This window comes from Grammomys surdaster, unplaced genomic scaffold (assembly GCF_004785775.1).
Source record: "Grammomys surdaster isolate TR1022 unplaced genomic scaffold, NIH_TR_1.0 239, whole genome shotgun sequence".
NCBI classification, from domain to species: domain Eukaryota; kingdom Metazoa; phylum Chordata; class Mammalia; order Rodentia; family Muridae; genus Grammomys; species Grammomys surdaster.
Window position 1 is genome coordinate 3,645,385 of NW_021604684.1, and position 27,395 is coordinate 3,672,779.

The following is a 27,395-nucleotide window of genomic DNA, read 5'->3' on the forward strand; positions in this document are numbered from 1 at the left end:
CTGGAGATTGGTACAAAAATGGAAATATCTTTAATCTCCCAAAAAGTTTGGCCACTGGCAAATAATTGAAATATCAGCAAAGACTACTGTTCCCCCTGGCTCTCTCTTGTTTAAATGCACCCTCCCCCCTTTAGCATTTAATTGCACTGAACTGTCATGTTTTTCTTAGTTTGGTAGTTATAGTCATTAGTATTCTCCTTCAGGAGAAAATATAAATGCTGGAAATCTGATTTAGAGGTACAAGCCAACCTTATGTACAACGTTTATATTTAAACTGTTTCTAGCAGTGTTACAGTGGTTGTCCAAACTGGATTAGACTTTTGCATTGAAATCAAAGTATGGGTAAGTCTAGCTCATAAAATAAAATCTTGCTATTTCTTGTGGCTACATTATTTTTTTAAATTTGTCTGTCTCTTAGCATATTATGTAGAGGTCATTTCTTGAGTAAAACAGGATGGCCTAAAAGATTCAGTGTGTAATTACTGAAGACGTGAGTCACGGCACCTCAGACCAGTCTGACTCACGGCCCTGCTTCCGTTTGGAAACCCACCATTTTGGGAAGCACTTGGTGTGATTGGTTGTGCCATGTTGGAATGATTTTTTTTGTTGTTGACTTTTTAGTTCAGTGTCAGTTCTTTCGTGTTTGTATCTATGTACATCTGTGTGTGTGGTGCTATGAATTGAATAGATGACTTCTTATTTTATGTTTTAGGCCAAGATTGACAGACACCTAAATGTTCATGCCTTGAGACTATTCTGCAGCTATAAAATTTGAACCTTTGATGTGCAAAAGCAAGACCTGAAGCCCACTCCGGAGACTAAAGGGAGGCTTGCTAACCCTGTAGATTGCCTCACAAGTTGTCTGTTTACAAAGTAAGCTTTACATCCAGGGGATGAAGAACGCCACCAGCAGAAGACTTGCAAACCCTTTAATTTGATGTATTGTTTTTTAACGTGTATGAAATGTAGAAAGATGTAAAGGAAATAAATTAGGAGAGACTACTTTGTATTGTACTGCCATTCCTAATGTATTTTTATACTTTTTGGCAGCATTAAATATTTTTATTAAATAGACTGTGTTGGTTTGTGTGTGTGCGTATGTTATCTCAGGACAACTGCAATTTAAATAGTGAATATTTTCTCATGGGTTTACTCCATTTTTTTTAATAGCTAAAATTTGGCATTGAAATTGAAATCAGTTCAAAATACAGGTCACTTGGCTTCGGCTGCCCTTCAGTAGTGTTACTATCCTAAGTAATACTGGCTAGCAGAATCAACAACAGAAAAGTTACAACACTGCCATTGTTACTTAGGAAAACATCAGTTTTATGATACTTAAATAGTATTGCTTTGTGGTCAGCATTCAATTCAGTGAGTCCAACAGAACCTTGTGGCTTTTAACTTCACAGTGGTCCTGTGTTGGACATTGTGCATTCCCAGCATTTCCTTATGTAAAGATGCCAGAGGTTCTTTACTGCCTGTGGCTTCTGGCTTAGGTCCCATTTATCTGCACAGCGAGTGTTGGGTGTTAAGTGTGTTTCAATCGATTGTTAGATGACTGTATCACTTGATAGCTGGAGAGACTCAAACCACTCAGTATTGACACAACAGTACTTTCAGGTAGTGTATCACAATTTCACCATTTATAAACATACCTATGACATCCTTGAAAATTTTAGAGGATTTGCTTTATGTGTTTTGTTACATGTATGTCAAGTTTATCCTTCCTAAAAAGCTTACAGCTCCCCAGAGTAGCACAGCAAGCTGTCTTCCCAGTGTCAGAAGAATTGCCCTTTAACCCACTCTCCTTCCTCTTGGTCCTCATCCCATGCCCCTCACCCCCAGAAATGGCCTTAAAAGATACACTATAGTCATATAAGCCCCTTGCAGCTTCTGGTAATGAGACTGTACTCCTCAGACTTCTAGGCTTCCCTAGGCTTCCTCCCACTCAGTTCTGCTTCCAAAGACCCCATCTTTGGCTCTATGGTTTTAACATGCCGACTGTGGATGACCTCTTCTCTGGACAAGGCTAGATCATACACTGAAGTTGATGATATGCAATATCTTAAACCCCAGGCCAGATCTCGCTTCAGAGCTACAAACCTTAAATCCTAACTGGATCCTTAACCTCCACATTGAACATGACCCATATTCCCCTATTCTGTTTGCTCTGCCTCCCTGTAAACTTGAAAGTCCTTCCTACTTCCTCTACTTAGGCTCTGTGCTCGGTTTGTGTACAGACTGCTAATCCTGTACTCCGACTGTTGCCTTCTGTCCCTCTCGGTTTAAGCTTCATTATGGTGTGGTTTACAGCAGAGACCTCCCCCACGTAAGGTCTACTGCATTATTTATACCAGTCCTCTGCACAGCTTCCCATGGGTGTTCCAGAAGTTGGCATCGGTGTGTTTCCTTACTTCTCCACCTTAGCTTGTGTGTGTATGTGGAGTAGGTGGAAGCATGCACTCTTGAAGGTCTGAGGAGGACTCTGAGTGTGTCCTACTTTCTTGACTTCCAGGTTCAGTTCCCAGCAACCATGTAACAACAACCAACTTTGTCCATATCTCCTGTTCCAGGTGACCCCCAGTGCTCTCTTCTGCCCTCTGCTGGCACTAGGCATGCCCTTGGTGCACATATGTACATACATGCAAGCAAAATACTCATAACCACATCTAAATTTTTCTTTTTTTTTGGTATAACAGCCAGGTTTGATGGCTCACACCTTGATTATACCTGTAATTTCAACACTCGAGAGACTGAGGCAAGAGACCAAAGTGAGTTCAAGGCTGTTGTGGGTTTCAGAATAAACCTTGTTTCTTAACAAAAGGTTAAAATTAAGATTACTTTTTTTAATTAGGTTTTTTTGTTTGAAACAGGGTCTCTACATAGTCTTTGCTGTCCTAGAACTCACTGTTGTAGATCAGACTGGCCTCACAGAGATCTGCTTTCTCTAGAGAGCTGGGCTTCAAGACGTGCCACCACAGGCATTAAAGTTAAACATTTTAAAATGTGAGTTTATTGAATAGAAACTGAGTTCCTATTAAAAGTCTTCTGACACATTAAAAAAAAGTGCTGACAGAAAAAATTGGTATTGTTGGGGAGATGGGAGCTGTCATGGATGAGAATGAGGAGAGGCTGGAGGAGACAATGGTTACTGTACACAGGAGGCACTCAGTCTAAATAGATGCTCACTAAACACTAGCCATCAGGACATCAGATTTAGTTTTAAACATGATCATTTGATATGAATATGTGAATGCCCTTAACAGGTGCATACTATACCTGTAGTGCACTGTCACATATATAAATTCCAGGAAAACCTATGTATGCTGCATGCACCATAGTGTTATTCCCCTTGAGCTGGGACAAGGTGACATACACCAATGAGTTCAAGGCCAACCTAAGGTACTTTCTAAGTTGGTCAGCCTAGGATACATGGGGAGACTTTCTTAATAAAAGCAAAGACCCATGTAGGCAGGGCTCATGTCCTCCTCCCCCGTAGACCATGCATGCTTCCTCAGAAGGTCACTTTGCAGTAATGACAAGCTGCCTTTCCCTGCCAGCTTCTCTTACTCTATAGACATTTAAACTCTGTGTCCTGCAGACCAGCAATCCACCCAGTGCCTATACATGCTCCTCACATGTATAGGTCTGACAACTACTGAGGATGGCTCTTCAAGATCAAGGCTGAGCCCGTCCACATGCTGGCTTTCAGGGCCCTCCCACTTCTCTTTCTGTCTTTGCTCAGAAAGACCCTTCAAGGATCAGACCTCTCAGATCCACCACCGTTCCCTTCAAGGGGAGTTTAGCTTTGGGGGATTTTCCACAGAAAGTAGGAGAATGTTTTAATAATGTATTTTATAAAAACTCTGAGCTCATCATGGTGGGACTCACTTTGAGTTCCAGCATACAGGCGGCAAAGGCAGGCAGATCTGAATTTAAGGACAGTCTGGTCCATATGAGTTCCAGGATAGCCAGGACTACATAGACTCTTTGATGTAGACCCTGACTTAAAGAAAAGGAGAATGAAATGGAATCAGGACAAGACCACTCTGAAAAGAGATGATGGTGGCCTAGACCAGCACTGGTGCAGGTTGGCAGCTGTTCTCAGGTGTGAATACAATGAGAATCCCCAGGACTTCCCCAAGACCTGTGCAAGACAAGACCAAGGAGGAGCAGGCTGCACAGCTTGCAGGACGACTGTGAGGTGCCTGCCCCCATGTCCAGGAGGTACACAGATGTCAAGAGTAGAGAGGAGGGGAAGATGAGGGAACCACACATTTGAGAATCATCTGACACAGTCTAAAGCCACAAACACAAGGATGTGGGAAATTAAATTTCATTTCATTTCAAAAACATATTGGAAAATATTAACCATTTGAAACCTTACTGAATTTGAGGAGTCTGGGTCTGTCATTACTAATTTTTTCTACTTTAATTGTAAACTGATAACTTTATATTGATTTATATTGATGGGATACAAAGTGAGGTTATAATTCATGAAAACTGAATAAATAACTCAAGCCAATTATGTATCTATCATTTCAACTATTTCTCATTTTTATGTTAAGAATACTTGAAATTTACTTTCAGCAGTACACAGCACGATACATGGTCATAGTCATCATATCCAGTGTATCTCAGAGAAAACCATTTCTCCTGTCTAATTGAGGCCTCCTTTTCTTCCCAACACCTGCCCCCTGGCTGCCACCACTTTAATCTCTGCTGCTCTGGTCCCATGTTTAGACCCCACAGTGTTTGGCTAGCCCTGACTTATGTCACCGGGCACAATGTCCCCTACTCCATCCATGTCATCATAAATAACAAAATGTTTCTTTTTGTTTATGGTTTTGAGACAAGGTCTTCTGTAGCCCAGGCTGGCATCAAACTTGGTATGTAGCTAAGGATAACTATGAACTTCTGATCCTCCTGATTCTATCCCACAAGTTTTAGATACGTGCCATCACTCCTGAGTTTTAAAATTTCCGTCTTCTGGCCAGGTGGTAGTGACACACACCTTTAATCCCAGCATGTGGGAGCCAGAGAAAGGTGGATCTCTGAGTTTGAGGCTATCCTGGTCTACAGAGTGAGTTCCAGGGCAGCAAGGGCTCTACAGAGAAACCCTGGAAGTATGTCACTTTGCATGAGGGCACCTGACAGGAAGGGTGACTAGGGAACATTTTACATATGTTTTATTTTTGAAATTTTTATACTATATTTATTGCTTATAGTTCAACAATTGGGAGAGAGAGAGAGAGAGAGAGAGAGAGAGAGAGAGAGAGAGAGAGAGAGAGAGAGAGAGAGAGAGCGCACATGCCCAGAAGATGTCAGATTCTCTGGGGCTTGAGCAACCTGAGCTGCATGTAATTCAATTTTGTCTGAAAGCCTTCAGTGGAGCTTTGTTTGTTGAGGTTCTCATTGGTTTTCTATGACAGGATCTCATGAAGCCCCGATTGGTCTCAAACTGTCCATGTAGTTGAAGCTGACCCTCACCTGCTCTCTGGTGTCCACTTCCTCAGTGCTGATTTTATAAGCTTTTGTCACCATGCCTGGCTTAAGTGTTTGTGTCACTCCACTCTTTCTCTTCTCAGTAAGGAAAGTTAGGTTCAAATCCTGAGCTATTCCATAGCAAGCTTTAGAGGAGGCTGGAAGGTTTATCAGTGACTTCTAAATCTTTCTCTTAAGCCGGGCAGTGGTGGTGCACACCTTTAATCCCAGCACTTGGGAGGCAGAGGCAGGTGGATTTCTGAGTTCGAGGCCAGCCTGGTCTACAGAGTGAGTTCCAGGACAGCCAGGGCTACACAGAGAAACCCTGTCTCGAAAAACAAAACAAAAGACAAAAAACAAAAACAAAAAAATCTTTTTCTTAAAACTGAAAAGCAGCCCTGCATTGGTAGGGTAAAGTGTCTGCATCTAGGATAACTGAGTTTTTGACAGACACCTGTGCCCTCAGAACTCATCTTGCCTGAATCTACTGAGCTCTAACTAGGAATGACACAGTCAAGACACTTGTCACGTGCTCATTATGTGTCTGGGTCAAGAAGGCAGGCCAGATTTCAGTTCTCATCCTGACCTCACCCAGTCCACTTGAGAAACACAGATGGCTCTCCTCAGGCCATAGCTCAGAATGGCATGGAATCCACTGTCTGCAAATCTGGGCTGAGCTGTTCTGAGCTCTGAAATATTCCTAACATACTTACAATGGCCACTACATTTGAAAGCCTTCAGCCAGAAAGGGCATGGCAGACCTGCCATGTTTTTCAGGCAAGCAGAGAGACTGCTCCATGGGACTTGAACTCGTGTTGTCAGCCTTGGCAGCAAGAACCGTTACCCATCAAGCTGGACTTGAGAACTATTTTTTTTTTTTACACTAAGCTCTCATAATTTCAATTCTTTTGTATTTGTTAAGATTTGCTCTGTAGCATGGAATATAATCAGAGGTCCCACAGGTTGCTGACAAGAGGTGTATTCCTTTTGTTAAATGGAAGTCTGTAAGTTATCTGTGAAGTCCATGTGGACTATCATGTAGTTTAACTCCCAAGTTTCTTCATTGACATTGTTTAGATGACATACCAAGAGATTAACAGGATACTGAAATTGTCTACTATTGTTCGATCAGGAGTAGACTAACTTAGGCCTGTTAGTGTTTACTGTATGAAACTGGGAACTCTGATGTTCATTGCGTAGAACTAATAAATTTTCTTAAGAATTGCTTAGTTTGACCAGATGGCATGCTGTAGTGTGACTGTCTTATGCATCTGGCCTTAGTGGTCCCTTTAAGAATTCTTAGTTGCAGCTGGACAGTGGTAGCGCACGCCTTTAACTCCAGCACTTGGGAGGCAGAGGCAGGCGGATTTCTGAGTTCGAGGCCAGCCTGGTCTACAGAGTGAGTTCCAGAACAGCCAGGGCTATACAGAGAAACCCTGTCTCCAAAAACAAACAAACAAACAAGTCATTTTAAAAGAATTCTTAGTTGTTAGAACTTCTTGTCCCTATGACCTTCAGTGTTGGTTGCCTCTTGGATTTCTGGGAACAGGATCAGATATACAACAACAACAACAACAACCCAACTGAGAAAGGGAACTGGGCTAGCAGAGTGAGAAGAGGAGGCAGTTGGTGGAAAAGACATTGTTAGGAGATAGTTAAGCAAGGAGAAGCTGAGCTGAGCAGATAGGCTAGAACAGTTGTTATAGTTTGGAGATGTTGGTACTGGGAAACTGGGAGGAGGGACTGTTTAAGTAGACTGTTGGGGAACTGAGGGAGGACTGGCTGGGAGAAACCTTTGAAGGGGCTGGGCTGGAAACTGGGAGGAGCGATTGTGAAAGTAATGAGATCAGGGTGCAGGGGGAAAGAACAAATCACAAAGTAGCAAACACCAGCTATGGCACACATCTTTCTTTAATCCGAGCACTTTGGAGGCAGAGGCAGCAGAACTCTGAGGCCAGCCTGGTCTACACGGTGAGTTCCAGGACAGCCAGGGTTATACACACACAAAAAGAATTTGTTTGGTTTCACAAGTAGTAGCCTTTCCCCTTCCTAGTTTTGCCTGACATCACTGTATTAGTTATCAGAATAACGAGGGTCTCAGGACACCAGTTGGATTGCAGCCTTGTAAGGGTCTGTGGACTTCTGACCTCTCAAGCAAACTAGGACCTCTGTTCCACTAGGCTTGTGATAATTACTATAGCAGAAGTAGAAAGTTAATACAGTACTGATTCAAAAAGGGATACTTTTCAGATAAAACCACTTAGAAAATAAAGTTTATTGTACAGAATTTACATTTCTTATATATAACAAACATAACAACCTCTACAACCTCTTTTCTATAGCACTTCTAACACATCCCGGGCAATACAAAATTCTGTCCAGCACATGCCCAACAGCCAGTTTTGTGATCTCTGAGGGACGAGGGAAAAACTGAAAACATCAAAACAGTGCAGGAGGAAGTCCACTGCCAAAGAGCAGCCGCCAAGAGCTGGGGATCTTCCATGGCAAGGCAGACGCTGTGGGGCTGTCACTCTGTAACAACAGGAAGATATTTCATCTTTAGTCTCACTGACAAATCTCTCTTTTGGTCTCTTTTGTAGCTGGTTATTATTATTAGGAAAACCAAAGCTATCAGTTTCTGTCCTCATATAAAATAATAGGTTTCTAAGTTTTACCTCAATAATGTGCCAAAATAGCTACAAATAAAGTGCATTAAGTAACTCAAATTCAAGAGGAACATGGGTGGGCATGGCAGGGTCTCCAGCAGTGCCAGAAAAGGGCAGGCGGAGGCAGACGGTTATACAGTTGGTGTACCAGCTGTGGTACATAAGACCTTCTCCATCAAATACAAAGTGTCTGTGTGTGTGGGGTGTGTGTGTGTGTCGGGGGGGGTATTTAAAAAAAAGTAACTTGAAGATTTGGGCTGGGGGTGGGGGTTGAAACAAGATCTCACCATAAAGTTCTGCTGTCTTAAAACTCTCTGTGTAGACAGGCTGGCTTCAAACTCACATTAGTCTGCCTACCTCTGCCCAAGTGCTGTGATTAGGGCATGCAATATCATGCTTGGCCTTGGTGCTTCTGTAGGGCCGACAGGCTCATTTCTCCAGGTTATACCATCCGTTTCATGGCAGGGAACAATGATCTACAACTTATTAGAGAGCCATGGTACTGCTCACATGGCCATAGCAATACTGTAATACCCTAAAGCACTCAACTGTACACAAGTCTGGTTTACTCTTTCAAGAAGTTGTTAGGGGCAGGCTGTGATGGCACATGTCTTTAATCCCAGCACTGGGAGGCAGAGAGAGGAGGATCTCTCTGAATTCGAGGCCAGTCTTGTCTACATAGCAAGCTCTAAAACAACCAGCCAATCAAAACTACAAAACACACAAACAAAACAAAACAAAACAGGCTGGGTGGCAGTGTCTTTGGCCCATGCCTTCAATCACAGCACTTGGGAGGTACAGGCAGGTGGATCTCTATACGTTCAAGGCTAGTCTGGTCTACAGAATGAGTTTCAGGACAGCCAAGGCTACACAGAGCAATTCTGTCTCAAAAACCAAACCAAACCAAACCAAACCAAACCAAACCAAACCAAACCAAACCAAACCAAACCAAACCCATCCCAATTACTGTACTGTGTACAGAGCACACTGAGGCACTTAGCATTTTCCTGTATGCAAATCTGCCTTAACCAAACATGAGGTAACAGCTTAGTTAGCTGTTCTCACTTATTTTCAAAAGTTGGGCTCAAACTAAAGCTTATGCTGAGATATGTATTTATTGAACAAACTTTCACCTCTTTAGCCTACTTTATACATAATTCGAGTAATGGGCACATAGTGAATAGCACAGAGACTTACGCTGCAGTAAAACTTACACATGGTTTGATTATCTGAAGCCATTCATTGAGGTACTCCACAAGGCTGACTGCATCTGGTATATTATCCCCTTCTGAAACAAATTTCAGCAGAACTGCCATTTGGATTTCTTTAGAACAGCTACAAGAAATAAAAAGAACAATTCATTGTTTTCTCCTGATACAAGATGCTTACAGTAGTGTGTAAGCTAACCTGCCTCATGTTGGCCAAGAAAAGACATGACATCCTAAGATTTCTTACCTCCCATTGTCCTACATACATTCTGCAGCCTGGGGAATATGCAAGTGTGTACCTCACTCATTCTCAGGAAAAGCCAGCCTTTCTACAGGCTTAGCTGTTAACACGAGACATGCTCTGTGCTACTTCAAAAGCCTACTTTCTAAGAGTGGTTTTTCAGAAGCAAAGAGACTGAAATGAACAATCTTGCTTAACAGGGTCTTATGTGGCAAAGACTGGCCTCAAACTTGTTCCCTCATTGGACCTGTCCTTGCATTCCTGATCCTCCTGACTCCATGTGTCAAGTGCTGGGGTTACAGGTGTGAAACACCAGCCCATGCTCCACTCTTAACAATTGAAAGCAGTGGAAGGAAACGGGAAGAGAATGAAACAGTAGCGAGAAGAGAGGTTATTCCTTACAGATAACTTGTTCTGCTTGAGACAGGGTCTCTATGTACCTCTGTCTGTCTTGGAACTCATTTTGTAGACCAGGCTGACCTTATGCATAGAGATCCTCCTGCCTCTGCTTCCTGAGTGCTGGGATTAAAGGTGTGAACAGTACACCTTCACTATTTATTGACATCTGCAAATTTTATTTTTCAGTCTCCATCCTCATTCATGAATCAGTTGGAATCACAGGAACAAAACAGAATGATAGGATTCAAACTCTTGCTGTCTCACTTAGCAGATATGCTGAATAAGTTCCTTCTGGGTTCTACAGTTTCTCGAAGACTCAGGGGCCCTACCTCCATGGACACAGAGGCACACACTGCAATCCTAGCACAGTGGAGACTGAAGCAGGAAAGCTGCTGAGCTGGGGTCAGTCTAGGCTATGTGAGATCTGTCTCAGAAACAACATAAAAAGCACCAGAGAAAGAGGCAGAGACTGACAGACTGATCTACCAAGAAGCCTGGCCTTGTGAAGTTTCACCCTGCACTGTGGCTGAGAATGCCGAGGCCTGAGCAGAACGTTAGAACCACAATCCTATTTCTGATTTTCTGCCTGCATTTCAAGTCACCTTAGCCTCCCTGTCTCATCTCCCGTCCGTCAGCTGTGCAGACTGTGAGACTTTTCATCCTGTCCCTGCTGTGCTGCAGTCCACATGGTAGCTGACAACAGAAAGTTAGGGCAATTACAGGGCATTTCAGAGATGACAGACAAATGCTGCCTGTTGGACATTATCTAAAAGCAGTTATTTATGTCAAATTTTCATTTTTTTTTTACTAAGAGGACAGTATATCTGATCTGGGCTTCTATCTGACTTGTGAAGAAGCAAGAGTGGAGTGTACAAGGAGGGGTGCCCCATGTGCAGAGGCATCAGTATACAAGAAGAGGTGAACTGAGAGCAAACCCTTGCAAAGTAGAAGTGAGGACAAGAAAAGAGAACAAGAGCAGGAGGGCGACACCCTTCAAAGAACTGTCCTGCCAACAGTTACCGGGGCAGAGAGCAGAGTGGATGGAGGACCCAGAAGGAGTCAGGTGGAGACTGTGGAAGCCCTTCGGTGGCTTGTTAAGGAGCAGGAATCAAGTGCTGGATAAAATCCCTGACAGATTTTATCTGGGGACTGTTGGCAGCCACTACCTGCTGATGCTGTGAGGGGAGAGCAGAGCTGGTCAGGACAGAGCACACAGGACAGAAGGTTATGAGACTGTAAGCAGATGCTATGGAATGAATCGCTCCTTCCCACAATTCATCATGCTGTGACTGAAGCAGGAGAAAGGGTCTTTATTGGGTAACTGAGGCTCAGTGAGCTCATAAAAGGAGAATCCTAGATAAGGCAGATCATGGCTGTACATCAAGAGAGAACTTTGCTGTATAGACACAAACAACACTGTCTACAAGAACAGGATCTAGCTACTCCACAACTGTGAGAGGGAATGTTTCTATTGTCCCGGGCTATCTGGGCCATCCTACTTTGCCACAGGACTCTCAGCTGTCTGATACACGTATCTAGGCTACAAAAAAGACAGGCCAAATGAGGCACAAGAATAACTCAAAGCTGCTGACTGCCCAGGCAGACCAGAGAACACGTAGACCACAGGGCTTCCTGGCTCTGGTCAGACAACGGCTGAGTGGGTGACAGACAAGGAAGTAACAGCTGAAAGGAATGTCCTAGGAATAGAGTACATTCTCAGGAAGGAGAGAAAGCAAGGATATGTAAGTATGGAGAGATACACACACAAACACACACACACACACACACACACACACACACACACACACACACACACACACAGAGTTGCAGAAAAACAAACTGAAATGCTCATACAGTATTTAGGAGAGAAATCGTAAATGTTTTTCAAAATAGCAAACAGGAGGGGCCGGGGATGTGGCTCAGTGGTAAAGTTCCTGCAGAGGACCTGGGTTAAATCCCTACTTCAGGGAAGGGGGGCAAAAACATAAAAATCCATACATAACAAGGAAGTTTAATGTTTTGATTATAAATAAACTCTAACATGCCACTGACCATGGGGATTAACCCTGCTAGGGAAGAGATTAAGAGCTCAAAGTGGGGTGTCTGGGGTTAGAGGCCATGATTGAATTCCAGCTCTGCTATTTATTATTTGTACAGCTTTCAGCAAGTCACTTAGGCTTCCAGCTCGTCAACTGTTTCACTCACGTGGCTAGCAAAGGTGTGTGTATCTGCAGTGAATCAGGCATAGGCAGCACAGGGGAATGCCAAGCCCCACAGGCAGTGTCCACGTTGCTATTATTTACATTACAGTATGAGGTACAATGACTCCACCAGGGTCTGTAAAAGCAACCAAGCTGAAGGTCCACTGATTTCTAAGACAGTCCCACAATGTAGCCCTGACTAGCTTAGAACTGTCAATCCTTCTGCCTCAGTCTCCAAAATGTGGGACTGTAGACATGTGACACTATGTCTAGTGAGACAGATTTATTAAAATGTCTCTGAGCAATAGCAGAGAAGAGATGTGTTTGTCTATGGTTAGCTCCGGCTCACTCAAGTCTATTTTTGAGGAAGCACAGGATGGTGCTCATTTTGATCTCTCTTCACAGCAGAGTGTAGACCAGAACATACACTGCTGTCAATGGAAGCCTCCTGTGAGCAGCATCTTCCTTTCATAGCCACGGCTCTGTTATCCATGAACTTAATCAGGCACTCGATGGAGGATGAGAAAGAGGGGATGCACGGATAAAGCAAGGAACACTGGTTAGCACCCGCAGTACCAGGAGTCTGACAGCAGACATGGGATGCATGTAACAGTCAATCTGCAAGAAGAAAGGCTGAGAGAAATATGATAGTGTTCTAGTTCTCACCTTTCCTTTCATGTACACCTTCTGTTTATAGTTCATAGACTAACCAAAAGCAACTGTATATACATCTAAAACAGTTATAAAGTCATGTTAGTGTGCATGCAGTAAATAAAGACAAAACGTGTTGACAGTGTGCTGAAGGGACGCAGTACAGCTGATCTTAGTGTTAAGTTCCAGTTAGATACCTTGGAGGTAGGTACGTGCGTAATCAGCAGGGGAACTACGAAGGATCTCTACAGAAAGCCTAGAAGTCTTTTTCAGAGGCAGAGTGGAAGCACGTGTGAACTCATGCATGATATCCTGAGTTCAGTCCTCTGAACAGCAAACAAGTATAAAACACAAAGGGAAAAAGAGAAAAGAATCAGAATGTACCACTAAAAAATATCAACTACCAAAAAAGATAGCAAACAAAAACAAAAGCTGTAAAACTTGCAGAAAACAAACTGCAAAGGACAAGTTTTTTCTCCTCAGTAATTGTTTAATAAAGGATTAACCACTATCCAAAGGACAGAAATTATAAATCAGGGTAGTAGTGCTTGCTTTAGTTCAAGTACTTTGAGTGGTCAGCAGGAGGATCATGGGTTGGGCCATTACAGTGAGCTGAAGGCCAGCCTGTAGTACAAACAGAAACGGGAGAGAGGAAGGAAGCAAATAAGCATGGTGGCTTGCAATCCTAGCATTTGGGAAGTGGAAGCAGGAGGATCAGGGGTTCAAGGCCAGCTTGGCTTCATGAGACTCTGTGTATAAATCAACAGTGAGAAAGAAATGGAGAAACTTACCTTTCATCATAGAGTGTTTTTGTGATTCCACCTCCAGGAATTCGAATACAAAATTCAGAATCACTCATTTCAGGGATGCACCGACTCTTTTCCATTTCTAGCCAGTTTAGGCTCTTTATTTTATTTTGAACACTCTTTTGCAAACAAGGTGTAAGCAGATATCGGAAGGGAGTACTAGAAAAATCATATTATGTTTTTTAAAAAATACAAATACCAGAGAAACTCTGTCTCAAAAAATGAAGCAAAACAAAACAAAAGTCAAATCTTAGGGTAATGATGAGAGCAGTCCATATAATATTTTATAAAATCTGTGATAAAATATACAAGCTTTTATTTCTATTTCTAATGAATTTTGTCTCATTTACTATTTAAGAACTCACTCTGGGGAATCATGGTAGAGTGTCTGTCTGGAGTGTGCAAGGCCCTGGGCTTGATCTCCAGCACAATCACACCACACACTCTATTCTATACATAACATACCTCTACAACCTCGGTTTGATCTACAGCATGTGTATGCCTCTCTACCATGCACAAACGCGATCCTACTGACATACTAGGATACTGAAAGGATTTCTACAACTACAAATGGTTGCATACAGGGAAATAAATAAAGTTGGTTTAATCTCTCAAATGCCTCTATTTAATGTAGTGGCAGAGAGTAGTTTACTCAGCAGCAGCAGCAGCACTCGCTGTGCAGAAAGCTTTGGTTTGATCCTTGTGCCATAAGAAGTTCTCTTCCTTCTGCTGGTCTCAGGAGCTGAGATCTACCTACCCATTCCAGTTAGGAAAGGATATACTGCTCTTTAAATACACTAGATAAACAAGTGACCACTGTATAACAAAGGCAAGAACACACCTGCGCAGCTGGGCATCATTACGGTGATATGAATGGCTGCTCGAGAGAACAATGATCTTGGTACAGCCGCTACTTTCCACCCAGGCCAGCAGTTTTTCACAGAATGACTTGGATTTATACTTCAGATGCCATTGAGACAGCAGAAAGAAAATATGAATTGAGATCTCCGAGTGTAAGATAACCTATGTAACCCTTTCCCCGCCAACCTCATGAGACAATGAACGACATGATTTGCTGATACTGAAATGATCAGTACTGTCAAGTCCGTTTACTTTGATTTAATGTATCTTTACAATCATAAAATAAGTTGTGAAGAATATAGATCTCTATCCTAAGGAAAACGTCCCTTCTCTCTTGTACTTAACCAACTACACAGTCATCTACAAGCTATTCTTATTATAAAGATCACTGTACTATGATCACAAGGAACTAATCAGATAGACAGAGTAATGATTATCTAGTATCTGGCTTTGATTCCTCAAAGGAATCAGTACTGAGAAGAATGGAAATACAGTTAAAGACACCGACTGAAAGGATGGATACTGCAAAACGGAACATGTCAGCTTGATTGCTTCTAGAACTGAAAAGACTTTTGGAAATAACTGGGGAGAACAATACACTGGATGACATTCCAGTCAGTAATAATGTTGTCAGGGTTGTGAATGGTGCTGTGGTTATGGCTGTCCTTGTTGTTGTTGTCTAACGTAAGCTCCTTTTCCCAGGACTGGATAGAACCCTGAGCCTCATCTCATCATACGTGCTAGGCAAGTGCTCTACTCCTCAGCTCAAGCCCCAGCCCCTGTCCTTGTTCCTCAAAGCCATGTGAACGTTTAAGGATGAAATATACTAGACAAGTGAACTTGTCCAGTGGTCTGAGGTCTTGGGATAATCTCTAATGCTGAATACAACAACAACAACAACAACAACAACAAAATCAAAACAACACACACACACCAAACATACAAATATATATGCACCACTGTGGAAAAAAAAATCAAACAGAGGATTAGTGCCATACTGCTGTACTTAAATCACACAATGCCAAACAGAGAGAAAACAAGCACTCTATTGTGAGGTCCAGATGAACCTCACAGAGAATGCTGAGGAAAGGAAGCCAGACAGAAAGAAACATCTGCTCTAGGAGTCAGTCTACCTCAGGATGATTTACCGTATCACTAGGTGCCCTTGAGTGGTTGATAATATTCTATCTCATGACTTGGGAGAAATTTACTTGTACTTGTTGCCCCATATATTTAGGTAAAATAAATTAAAAAGTACTATACAAGAAACTACTATACAGTTAACTTTTCTACTATACTCTTAACAGGGCATGAGATCACACATCTGTGATCTCAGCACCAGAGAGGTCAACTCTAACTCTAGCTACATAAGACTCTGGTTTCAAATAACAAAAACAAGAACCTTCTGAATTTCTGACCTCCTGAACAGATAGTGTCTGAAGAGCACCACAGGTGCAGTGTGCCTGGAGGCTGGATACGCAGAGCAGCTACCAGCAGAACCCCTAATCATGGCCATGTTCCTAAGCAGTCTCTTGCTTTGTGTAGCTACAGAGAACAGGCAGATAGATGGGGCTAGAGACTACTTTATCAGCCAGGGAGTCTCCCAGACCCTGGTAAAGGGCTATGTAGTCATCCATTTTGAGATGGAAAGCCTGAGGGTTTCAAGGGAGGTTTAGACAGTCGCTGGTATTGCTGTGGGAAGGGCAGAGTGAGGACAGTACTTTTGTATGATTGAGCAATGGTGGTTAGAGCTTTTTTAGAATTTCCAAGACAGGGTTTCTCTGTGTAGCCCTGTCCGAGAACTTGCTCTGTCAGGCCAGGCTGGCCTCTAATTCAGAGATCCGCCTGCCTCTGCCTCCTGAGTACTGGGATTAAAGGCATGGGTTAAAGCCACCAATGCCTGGCTTAGAATATGTTTTGATAAATGATTTACATCTCAAAATTTTTCTGCAGAGTTACCTGCAGAGAACATGTTAAAACTCATGATTGATCCACTATTCCTTTCAGTATAAAAATGAAATGATAGCAACATACCTGATATGTTATGAAATTCTTTATTAACTCAAGCCCTTTCCTAAGTGTATAAAACAATATAATAGAAATAATTCTTTAGTCTTGACTCCTTTGTCAGCATATATTAATAAACTTAGAACAGTGGGCGTACTGACCTTAATAAAGATGGACCTCAGCTGAAGCACCACTAGCTTTCTTGACGGTAAGGAATACACTACAAAGAGAAGGAAATCACAGGATACAATATAGTGAACGAGTTGCTAAGTTGGGATTATTAATATGACAAATTATATTTGAGTTACAAGAGCTTTTGTATTTAAATACTTTCAACAATAAAAACACAGGCTTTTAGGGCTGGTGTTCAAGTGTGAAGATCAGAGTTAGATCCTTAGAACACACATGTGACGGCCAGTCTTGTTTGTCAACGTGACTATATCTGAAATCAACTCAAACCCGAGCAGCTAGGCATACCTGCGAGGGATCTTCTTGACTGGATTGTCTGAGGTGGGAAGATGCTTCCTAAATGTGGGCCACATCTTCTGGTGGCAGCTCACATAAAAGGACATGGAAGAAGGAAGTGTTTGTTTTTTGCCTGCTTGCCCTCACTCTAGCTGGCAAGTTCATCTATCCTGTTGCTGAGGCACTCCTTTGCTGATATGAGAGTGTCTAGCTTCGTGGACTGAACTACTCCTGGATTCTTGACCTTTTCTTTGAGACAGCCCTTGTTGGACCAGCCAGAACACAGCTTGTCAGCCACTCTAATATATCATGTACATATTCATTCTTTCAGTTCTGTTGATATAGAGAACCATGACTAATACACCATGTATTTGCAGTCATGGTGGATGTGGTGGCTCACCTATAATTCCACCTCTCAGAAAGTGAAGACAAGAGATCTCTGGAGCAAGCTGGCTAGCCAGACTAGCTGAATCTTTGGACTCTGGGTTTACTTGACTCTGCCTCAATGAATAAAGTGCAGAGTGATCAAGGAAGACTTCCCGAAGTCAACTTCCAGACTCTCACACATGTGTACGCTCCCATAACAAATGTATCAACACACAAGCATAAACATACACAAGGAAAAACATAAAAAGCTCTATGCCCTTTCCAGTTACTGTTCTGTATTTCCTTCCTTTAGGGCTTGTTTTATTTGTTGTTTTGAGACAGGTCTTACAACGTGCCCAGGTTAGTCTGTTCAAGCAATCACCCTGTTTCAACTCTGCTGTGCAGCTGTAATATAAGAATGTGCCACCATGCCTGATTTATAGTTTCTTTTTAATTTTTTAAGTTAAAAGACTTGGTGGTGGCCGGGCAGTGGTGGTGCACGCCTTTGATCCCAGCACTTGGGAGGCAGAGGCAGGCGGATTTCTGAGTTCCAGGCCAGCCTGGTCTACAGAGTTAGTTCCAGGACAGGCAGGACTACACAGAGAAACCCTGTCTCGGAAAAACTATACCAAAAAAAAAGAAAGAAAGAAAGAAAGAAACAAAACAAAAACAACTTGGTGGTGTATAACTAAGTTATATACACATCCTTAAGTGCAGTGCCCATGGAGGCCAGAAGATCTCTGATCCTCTAGAGCTGGAGTTACAGATGGTTATGAGTGGCGATGGGAGCAGCAAGTATTCTTAAGACTGAATCATCTCTCCAGCCCCTACTTATGGCTTTAAGTTAGCACAGTGTAGCCCATAGCATTTTATACATAGTGTCACTGTACTTTGTTCCTGAGAGTTTATTCCCGGTTTAAAAGCTGGACACAATTATTTACACCTGTGATTCCAGTACTCAGGTGGCAGAGGCAGGAGGGCCACAAGTTCCAAAAAAGCCTGGGGTATACAGTGAGACCCTATCTCAAATAAGTTAATACTCTATAGTAGGAAAACATGCCATAGACATACCTTCAGTATTTATACTGAGTTCATTTGAATTTTCTTCTTCAGTTGCATATGGATTGTTTCCAACCATTGGCACCAGGCAATCAGTATAGAAATAACCGATCTTACACATGTTCAGTGTAGAAATAATCAGATCTATTGCAAGCTGGCCAACATTTCCAACAGATACTGCTGGCTGAAATAAAGAAGATATGCCCTATGAATCACCAAAATTAGCAGTACTTTTAAGTTTAGATAGCAAAAGTATGGAATGCTTCTGCTCAGGCACACAGCAAGACACTGGTTGTTTTACAAAATAAAACAAAGCTTTCTGCCCTTGTGGAGTTTCCATTCTACCAAGGAAGTGGTTCACTTGTGATAAACAGTAAGTCAGACAGCAGTGTTGTGAAAGAATACAGTGTATGCATGAATACCACTCATAAGTAGGGTGATGAAAGAAAGGCTTACTGTAGGTGACAAATGGCTACAGACTTGAAAAAGGCAGAGAGCCACAGCATTTATTTATTTATTTATTTAAAAAATTATATTTTATTTTATTTTAGAGACAGGGTTTCTCTGTGCAGCCTTGGCTGTTATGGAACTCACTTTGTAGACCAGGTTAGATTTGAATTCACAGAGATCTGCCTTTCTCTGGTGAGATTAAACATCTGCACCACCACCACCACCAACAACAACTGGCCTGTATTTTTATTTATTTATTTTTATTTTTTATTTTTTTTAGGTTTTTCGAGACAGGGTTTCTCTGTGTAGCCCTGGCTGTCCTGGAACTCACTCTGTAGACCAGGCTGGCCTCGAACTCAGAAATCCTCCTGCCTCTGCCTCCCAAGAGCTGGGATTAAAGGTGTGTGCCACCACCACCTGGCATATTTTTATTTTTATTTTTTTTTAAAAGTGTACTTTTGATATGCATCATACCCTCACTTCTCAGGAGTCTACAGAGCTAAAATTCTCTAACAGCTGTCCACTACTGTGTAAAAATAAACTTTACCTCTGAGTTAATCTGTGAACACATATGCTCTACCTCTGTGGTTCCAACACAGTTCCTCATGTTGTGGTGACCCCAACCATAAAACTATTTTTGTTCCTACTACATCACTATAATTTTGCTAGTGTTATGAATGGTAATGTAAATATCTGATATTTCCAATGGTTTTAGGTCATCCTGTGGTGGGGTCGCGACCCACAGGTTGAGAGCCACTGCTTACCGCCTCCTCTCCACTCGTTTGACCACTCCTCCAAGAGGCATTTTTCACCATTTCACTATTAACTGCTTAACCACCTGATCATCTATGTGTTGCCACTCCTAAATGAACACTTTATGCCTTACTTGCTTGATACTAGAATAAGAGATACCCCTCTCTGTCTCCTTTTATATTACTTTAAAAAAATACATTCTCTGCTGCCTCATAGGTCACAAGGCTTCAAGCCTATTTTCTCACCACAGGTCATTCTAAATTTGTAGTATTCCAGGATTATGCGTCTCTCTTTTACATATCCATTTTTCAGTAGGGCATCCTAAGCCCATCTTTTTGGTCACTGATTTTCCTAAAAGATCAAAAGCCCTTGTGTTTCTCCTGTCAACTTTTTTAAAAATTAAAAACGTTTTAAAATTACGTGTCTGAGTACATGCATACGTGAGTGCCAGTACCCTCGTCGGCCAGAAGGGGGTGTGAGGGACCCTGGAGCTGGTTATAAGCCATTGTGAGTCTGCAAGAATTCCATCCTCTGTAAGCCATACAGGTTTTAATTACTGAGCTATTCCTTTAGCCCCCTCCCCGTAAGTTTTGTTGTTCTTGTTGATTTGCTTATTTATTGGGACAGGTCTCCTTCAGGCTGCTCTATAGATGCCTTTCCAGCCTCACGAGTGGAAGTGCTGGAAATACAGGCTTGGTTAAAGCACACCCAGTTTCCTCGGGTCCATGATCTCAAGTCTTTCTCTTTTCCAAACGACTGTCTTATTTATTGCTCTTACCGATATACACGTGTTTCTAGCTACATTGTAAACTCTGATGACAAGCACCTCGGGATGACTTAACAAGGTTAATTCCACAACTGCCTGTTAGGCTACGATCAGCTCTCTAATGCAGTTGATGGCCTATATCAATACTGACCCAAACTACATAAAAACACTTTCACGAATAAAACTTAGGAATTCCCCCAGTGCGACTTATATGCAATGTATCTGCAATCTACAAACATTACAGTTGACAGGCAACGAAGGCTTCAGCTAGCAGACAGGCCTTGATAGCGCTGACAAAGGTGCTAACTAGACAGCCGCTTCTAGGGATAACCTCCAGGTTGGTTGGTTTCTTTTCAGGCTTGAAACCCGAAGCAGAAACATGTGCCCGGCTCTCCTAAGGCCAGGTGGCGCTTCCTGGGTTGGGGTGGCGATAGCGTCAACTCAAGTAGAGACTCACCATCAGGAGTGTGAAGTTCGTTAGGTCGGGGACCGACTCCCCGCAGGGAATGAACATGACTGCAGTGGGCGTGTGAGAAGCTCGAGCGCCGTCCGGGACAGCGAGGCCACCTCCTTAAGACAGAAGGCGGAACTCGCGATCGCCCCGGGTCCTTCGGGTCCTTCGGGTCCTGTAGGTGTCCGGCGCGCTGCCTGCGCACAGCGCAGAACGAGGCTCGAGCGCGCGGCGGGCGGCGCTCCCTGGGGATGTAGGTCGAGAACTGGCGACGGAGGACGTGGAGATCGCGCGTTCGGGATCCTCGAGGAGGCGGCGCGGTGGACGGCGTGGATCAGGCAGCTCACAGGCCAGCCCCGGCGTCTGTCAGTCCGCACGGTTTGAAGACAGTTAGTTGTGGCGCCGCGGCTGCCGGGTTCCCGCCTTGCCAAGTCTGACGCGGTCGCGGCGCTTTGTGCTCCGCCCGCCACTGATGCTGCGCGGCCGGGACGACGGGCTCCGCGGCTGCACCGTGTGAGGCGGAGAGTAGCGGCCGCGAGGCGCCAGCGCAGGTATGTCGCTGCCTCCGGAGAAAGCCTCGGAGCTGAAGCAGCTCATCCACCAGCAGCTGAGCAAGGTGAGGAGCTCGGGCGGGTCGGCCCCGGAGCCGAGCCAGGGCGGTGGAGCGGGCGCGGGCGGGTAAGCTTCGGTCCGGTGTGAGACCCAAGGGAGCGTTGAAGGCTCTATAGCCAGTGTGGAGAGCCGCTGTGAACCAGAGGCGGTCCCGCCGCTTTCCAGATGTCCAAGTACAAGTAGTTCGAGGCCAGATGTTTGGGGTTACTTTACGCCAGGAACCCCGGTTGCAGTAAGAAGTTTATGGAAGACAGGGCGCTCAAATGACTGACAACGCGTTTACCCAACTCGGGGCTTCCAGGAGACTTCCCAGCGGCACTCAACTGCTGGCTGTAAGCTGAAGTAATAAAGCCTCTTTATGGTGTGTTGGTGCGCCAGGGTTTGTCCCAGAGTCTCTAGCTTCTTTTGTCGAATCCCCAAAACGGTCTCGTTTTTTCCATCGTATGGGCAAGGAAATAGACGGACAAATTAGAGTTGCAAGTTGACTATGCGAGAAAGCCGAAAACAACTCGTTCTTTGTTCTGCCTCCTTCCAGGTGTATGTTCTTTTGATTATCCTCCACTCCCTCTCTAAAGAATTGTTTCCACTGAATTATTTGCGGGCAATAAAGGTTGATAACCAACCAGTTGAGATTGCTTCTAGTATGTTGCTCAAAAGTTTCACCTCTTAAAAAGCTCAATTTTATTGGCATTCGGTATCTGTAGTTATAGAAGCCCAAAACTCTACAAGTGGTTTTTAACTGCTTTATAATGTTGTAAATTGTTTTTTTTTGTTTGTTAGTTTGTTTTGTTTGTTTTGAGACAGGGTTTCTTTGTGTATTTTTTTCTGGCTCTCCTGGAACTCTATAGACCAGGCTGGCCTAGAGCTCGCAGGCCTCTGCCTGCCAGGTGCTAGGAATAAAGACATGCACCACCACCACCAGGCATAATTTTGTAAATTGTAATATGGGTTTTCTCCATAGATGGATGTCCATGGCAGAATAAGAGAAATTCTTGCAGAGACTATACGAGAAGAATTAGCACCTGATCAACAACATTTATCCACAGAAGATCTGATCAAAGCTCTCAGACGTCGAGGAATCATTGATGATGTAATGAAAGAACTTAATTTTGTGACTGTGAGTAATTTTCTAGGTAAACAAATTGAAAGTGTGAATATTTGCCTGTGTCTAACAATTTACAGGGTCCATACTTGTGGCCTTTCTTAAAACTACCAGAAGTTCATTCTGTCTAGTAATAGCCATTTTTCTTAGTTTTTAAGAAGACTATATGTATGACTGTTTTGCCTACATGTAGGTCTGGTGCCCACAGTGTTCGGGGAGGGCTGTGATCATCTGGAACTGGAATGAGCCACCATCAAGATGTTAGGGGAGTTGATCTCAGGTCCTCTGGAAGAGCAACAGTGCTCTAAGCTGCTGACTCATCTCTGCCCCTCTGTAATGTTTTTACCTCTGGTGCTTTTTGTGTTTTCAGATAGGCTTTTCTGTGTAGCTCTGGCTGGCCTGAAACTCATTTTATAGACCAAAGATGGCCTCAAATTCACAGAGATAGCATGTTGTCTGCCGCCTGAATACTGGGACTTGGGACTAAGGGCTTGCATTTGTTGTTACTGCCTGGCTCCTTTTCTGAGGTTTTAAGTTGGCCCCATCATGAGTTGGCAAATAGGGCTCATGAGACAGGAGCTGTTGGACACTGTATGTCTTCCTCTGACATGACAGAAACTTCTGCTATTCTGTATATTGCTAATTTATTTAGGTTAGGTCTGTTTTAAAGCAAATACAATTATGAAATTCTATAAGAAAAGAGCTGGCTACATAAAAACCCCTCATTTCTCTGTACAAATAGGTCAGTAATGGGCTATTTCCCAGTGCATTTAGTAAGTAGGCCTTATTTTGAAAATGAGGCAATAATGAAAAACTGTGACCTCAATACAGGAGTAATATTCTACTAAAAATAGGACGGACTTCATAATACGCTAGAGAATCGAGTATGTTAATACACTAGCCTTTTTTGGGTTTTGAGGTTTGCAAACCTATTTGTTATTAAAAAACTGACCTATTGGCCGGGCAGTGGTGGCGCATGCCTGTAATCCCAGCACTTGGGAGGCAGAGGCAGGCGGATTTCTGAGTTCGAGGCCAGCCTGGTCTACAGAGTGAGTTCCAGGATGGCCAGGGCTACACAGAGAAACCCTGTCTCAAAAACCAAAAAAAAAAAAAAAAAAAAAAAAAAAAAAAAAAAAAAAAAAAAAAAACTGACCTATTAACAGCCTCTGCTGCATAAATGTTACTTTTTAAAAATCAGTTCATGGTGGACTGGAGAGTTGTCACAGTGGTTAAGAGCGCTGACCTCCCTTCCAGAGGTCCTGAGTTCAATTCCCAGCCACCACATGGTGACTCATAACCATGGGATCTGATACCCTCTTCTGGTGGATGTGAAGGGAGCGACAGCAATACTGTATAACCATAGCTGTCCTAGAACTCACTGTGTGCCAAGGCTGGCCTTAAACTCACAGATCCACCCACCTCTGCCTCCCAAGTGCTGGAAGCAAAGGCATGTGCCACCATACTCAGACAGATGCTGTACAGAGTTTGAAGGAAGGTTAGCCTGATTTAAGGTATCAGTTTGTTTTTTAAGGCCATGCTTGGCATCTCATGCCATTTGTTCCAGCACTCAGGAAGCAGAGATAGGCAGAGCTCTCTAGTTAAGGCCAGCATGGTCTGCATGATTTTAACATTTAGTGGTTGGCGAGACGTAGAGACAATTTAATCCCTTCATATTAGACTTTTACAAGTTAGATCTCTTTGATATAAGTATTTTCATTTTAATTAGGCTAGAAAAATAAAGGCTTTGATTTGGTTTTATCTTTATTTTTTTGCTTTGGAGGCAGTGTGATTTCACCCCTTCCTAGGACAGAAGGCTTTTTGAAGGAGGTTGATCCTATAGTGTTTTTTTCTATCACTGCAATTTTCATAGCTAGGAATTTTTTTTTTTAATTTTCTAATTTGTATTTTTTTCCTACTTTTCCAGGATAATGTTGATCAAGAGCTCCCTTCTCCAAAGCAAACTGTTGGTTTTGATAAGCAGTCAACATTAAAAAAAAGTATGTATATACATAATATATTTTCAACATAAACTTGGTAATGGACATATGGTAGTATTTGGCATTTGATAAATATTTCAAGTTTTTCTTTTCAAAGTGAAGTACTTAAAATTTGTCATTGGTTAATATAAAACCTTGATGCTGTTTTGCATGAAATATATGAGGTTTACTATCTGGTCCTGTTGGTCCAAATCCGGGAGCACTGATTTCTTATGTTTTAATGATATATATTATAAAAGCTGTAAGGGCAGCTTTGGTGGTTTACACCTAATCCTAGCACCCCAGAGGCAGTGTAGTTAGATCTCTGTGAATTCAGGGTGAGCCTGGTCTTCATAATAAAGTTCTAGGACAGCCGAGGATTCACAGAGAAACCCTGTCTCAAAAACATAAAAAATGAGCCTGAATCTTAGTTTTTTTAAATGGTAAAATGATTATCTGACAAATACAGTTACTAAGTTGGTTCTTACTGTCTAAGCTGGCTTGAAGAGGTGATTATATGCTTTATAAACAGCTAAGAAGCAAAGGTACACCTGGCCATTACCTTAATTCCCTTAGAAAAGAGTACCTTATTAAGTATTTTTCCTTCCTTCACACAAGTGATTCTGCTCTGTAGTGAAGTTGTTGATTGTTTTTTTCTTCTTGTCCTTATCTCTGACAAGTTGTTTGTAATGTCTTGATGACATGTTCAGTTACTCGGCAGTCTCCTCATATGTTGCTGCACTTTACAGCTAATATTGATCCAACACGGAGGTATCTTTACCTTCAGGTTTTGGGTGGAAAAGCTTTCTTGGAACATCTGCAAGAACCTGAGCCTTTGCCTGGACAAATTTGTTCAACTTTCACTTTATGTTTGCATTATCGGAACCAACGTTTTCGCTCAAAACCTGTACCCTGCGCTTGTGAGCCTGATTTCCATGACGGCTTTTTGCTTGAAGTTCACAGAGAAAGTTTAGGTAAGAGACAGTAGTGGTATCTAATTAAATGTGTTTGCTCTTCCTTGTAGACCGACTTCCACAACTTCAGTTAAAGAGAGACTGTAACCCCCGGTCTGGTGGCTCAGTTTTTAATCTCAGCCTCGGGACACTATAGGTCTGTCTTTGAGTCCCAGGCTAATCTGGTCTGTGTAGTGAGTCCTTGTGGGGGGTAGAGAGGTTGAGTATGGTAGATGAGTATCTCTAGTTTTTGTTTTGTTTGTTTGTTCCCCATGCTATCTTTTATTTAAATGAGCTCTTTTCTGCTTCCCCTTTATTCACTAATTTTTTTTTTTGTTTGTTTTTTGGTTTTTCGAGACAGGGTTTCTCTGTGTAGCCCTGGCTGTCCTGGAACTCACTCTGTAGACCAGGCTGGCCTCGAACTCAGAAATCCGCCTGCCTCTGCCTCCCAAGTGCTGGGATTAAAGGTGAGTGCCACCACTGCCCGGCTATTCACTAATTTTTTCTGACTCCTTTTTGCTATATTAATTGATGATTTTTGTAGGGAATTGCTTTTGCCTCTCCTGTACGTAGGCTTGTGTACCTTCAAGTACTAGAATTACAAGTGTGTGCCACTGCACCTAGTTTTATAATGTAAAAGTCAAAGTTTGAATCTGGTTGTGGTTCATGTCTATAATCTTATCACTTGAAGGGCTGGGGGATGGTTGAGGCAAGAGAGGGGAGTTCAGACAGGAGGACTGCAAGTTGGAGGCCAGCCTAGACTACATAGGGAGACCGTGTTTCAAAAACAGAAAACAAAAGTCATCAACCTAAAGCCGTAAAGCAAGCAAAGTTGCAGAAGTGTCCTAAATAATTTAAATGCCTTTAAAAGATGCTTCAAACTTTTTTTTTTTACCCTTTTCCTTTATTTTCTTGAGATATAGTCTCATGTAGCACAGGCTGCCCTTGCATCAGTGTATAGGTGAGGATGACCTTAAGCTACTGAGTCTACGTAGGGCCCACACCGATGCATCTAGTGTTGGAATTTTAAGCATGTGCCAACACACTTGGCCTGTGTGGTGATGAGGTCAAACCCAAGGCCTTGTTGTTCATAATAAACAAAGCACTCTACACACAGAGCTATATCCCCTGCCCCTTTGTAGATTTGTTTCCCTCCCTATAAAAATGTTAATGGAGGCCTAGCAAGATGGTTCAGCAGATAACGCTATGGCTTTGTGAGCCTAATGATCTGAGTTTGGCCCCAAAATCCACATGGTGGAAGGAGAGAATTGACTCCTGCAAATTGTCCTTTGACCTCCACACAAGTGCTGCGGTGTATGCACCCCCTGCATATACTCCTCTATACATGAAGACTCAAATGTCAGTGGGATTAGCCGCTAGCTCCAGGCTGTTTGCTCTTTTAGGGTTTTTTGTTTTGATTTTTTTTTTTTGTCTCAGTGTGTGAGTATGTATCCTGTGCCAGCACATGTATACGCATTTGAGGCTGGAATAATAAGCAGGATGCCACAATCATCTGGCATTTATGCGAGTTCTGTAGATCTGAACTCTGATCCGCTTGATCGTGCTCCACGTATTCCTCTGCCATACTCCACTGAGCCATCTCCTCTGCCCTGGGTCTTTCAGTTTTCTATAGACAATACTGTGATCATTTCTGGAGCTGAATTCTGAATGTAATTTGAGGATTACTGTTGACATTTGTTTTGCTTGTTTTTTAAGTTTTATGTGTTTAGGTATTGTCCCTGCATGTGTGTTTGTGGACTACATGTGTAGTACCCACAAAGGTCAGAAGAGGGCATTCAGATTCCCTAGAACTGGGGTTACAGAAAAGTATGAGCTGCCATGTGGGTGCTGGGAATTCAATGCAAGTCCTCTGCAAGGACAACTGCTCTTAGCTACTAAGCCACCTCTCCAGCCCCAT

The 27,395-nt window shown here is 42.8% G+C and overlaps 3 protein-coding genes across 3 annotated transcripts in view; 2 read left to right on the top strand and 1 right to left on the bottom strand.

Moving 5' to 3' along the window:
- The window catches only part of Ptpn2 (protein tyrosine phosphatase non-receptor type 2), a 64,187-nt gene extending 63,108 nt beyond the window's left edge, over positions 1–1,079 (top strand). Inside the window, exon 10 of the mRNA XM_028774276.1 lies at positions 713–1,079. Coding sequence (XP_028630109.1) covers positions 713–734 — 22 coding nt within the window. The 3' untranslated portion in view covers positions 735–1,079. The remainder of the gene's footprint in view (positions 1–712) is intronic.
- A 6,648-nt stretch (positions 1,080–7,727) lies between these two features.
- On the bottom strand, positions 7,728–20,989 carry Psmg2 (proteasome assembly chaperone 2). Its single transcript, XM_028774319.1, has 7 exons — positions 20,841–20,989; positions 18,427–18,598; positions 16,686–16,744; positions 14,498–14,616; positions 13,642–13,815; positions 9,365–9,485; positions 7,728–8,016 (listed from the first exon to the last, which is right to left on the bottom strand). The coding sequence occupies exons 1-7, from the start codon at positions 20,895–20,897 to the stop codon at positions 7,924–7,926; spliced, it is 795 nt and encodes a 264-aa protein (XP_028630152.1). The 5' UTR covers positions 20,898–20,989; the 3' UTR covers positions 7,728–7,923.
- Positions 20,990–21,226: 237 nt separating this feature from the next.
- The window catches only part of Cep76 (centrosomal protein 76), a 25,169-nt gene continuing 19,000 nt past the window's right edge, over positions 21,227–27,395 (top strand). Inside the window, exons 1-4 of the mRNA XM_028774226.1 lie at positions 21,227–21,450; positions 22,408–22,563; positions 24,473–24,545; positions 25,274–25,498. Coding sequence (XP_028630059.1) covers positions 21,388–21,450; positions 22,408–22,563; positions 24,473–24,545; positions 25,274–25,498 — 517 coding nt within the window. The 5' untranslated portion in view covers positions 21,227–21,387. The remainder of the gene's footprint in view (positions 21,451–22,407; positions 22,564–24,472; positions 24,546–25,273; positions 25,499–27,395) is intronic.

What these genes read in the sequence shown, in the direction of transcription:
- Psmg2 (XM_028774319.1), bottom strand. Translation starts at nt 20,897, where the DNA reads ATGTTCATTCCCTGCGGGGAGTCGGTCCCCGACCTAACGAACTTCACA. An exon ending in AAAACACTCTATGATGAAAG is followed by an intron (nt 9,486 to 13,641) that starts GTAAGTTTCTCC and finishes TATTTCTTGTAG; the next exon opens with CTGTTCTAAAGAAATCCAAA. An exon ending in TTCAGATAATCAAACCATGT is followed by an intron (nt 8,017 to 9,364) that starts GTAAGTTTTACT and finishes CTGTTGTTACAG; the next exon opens with AGTGACAGCCCCACAGCGTC.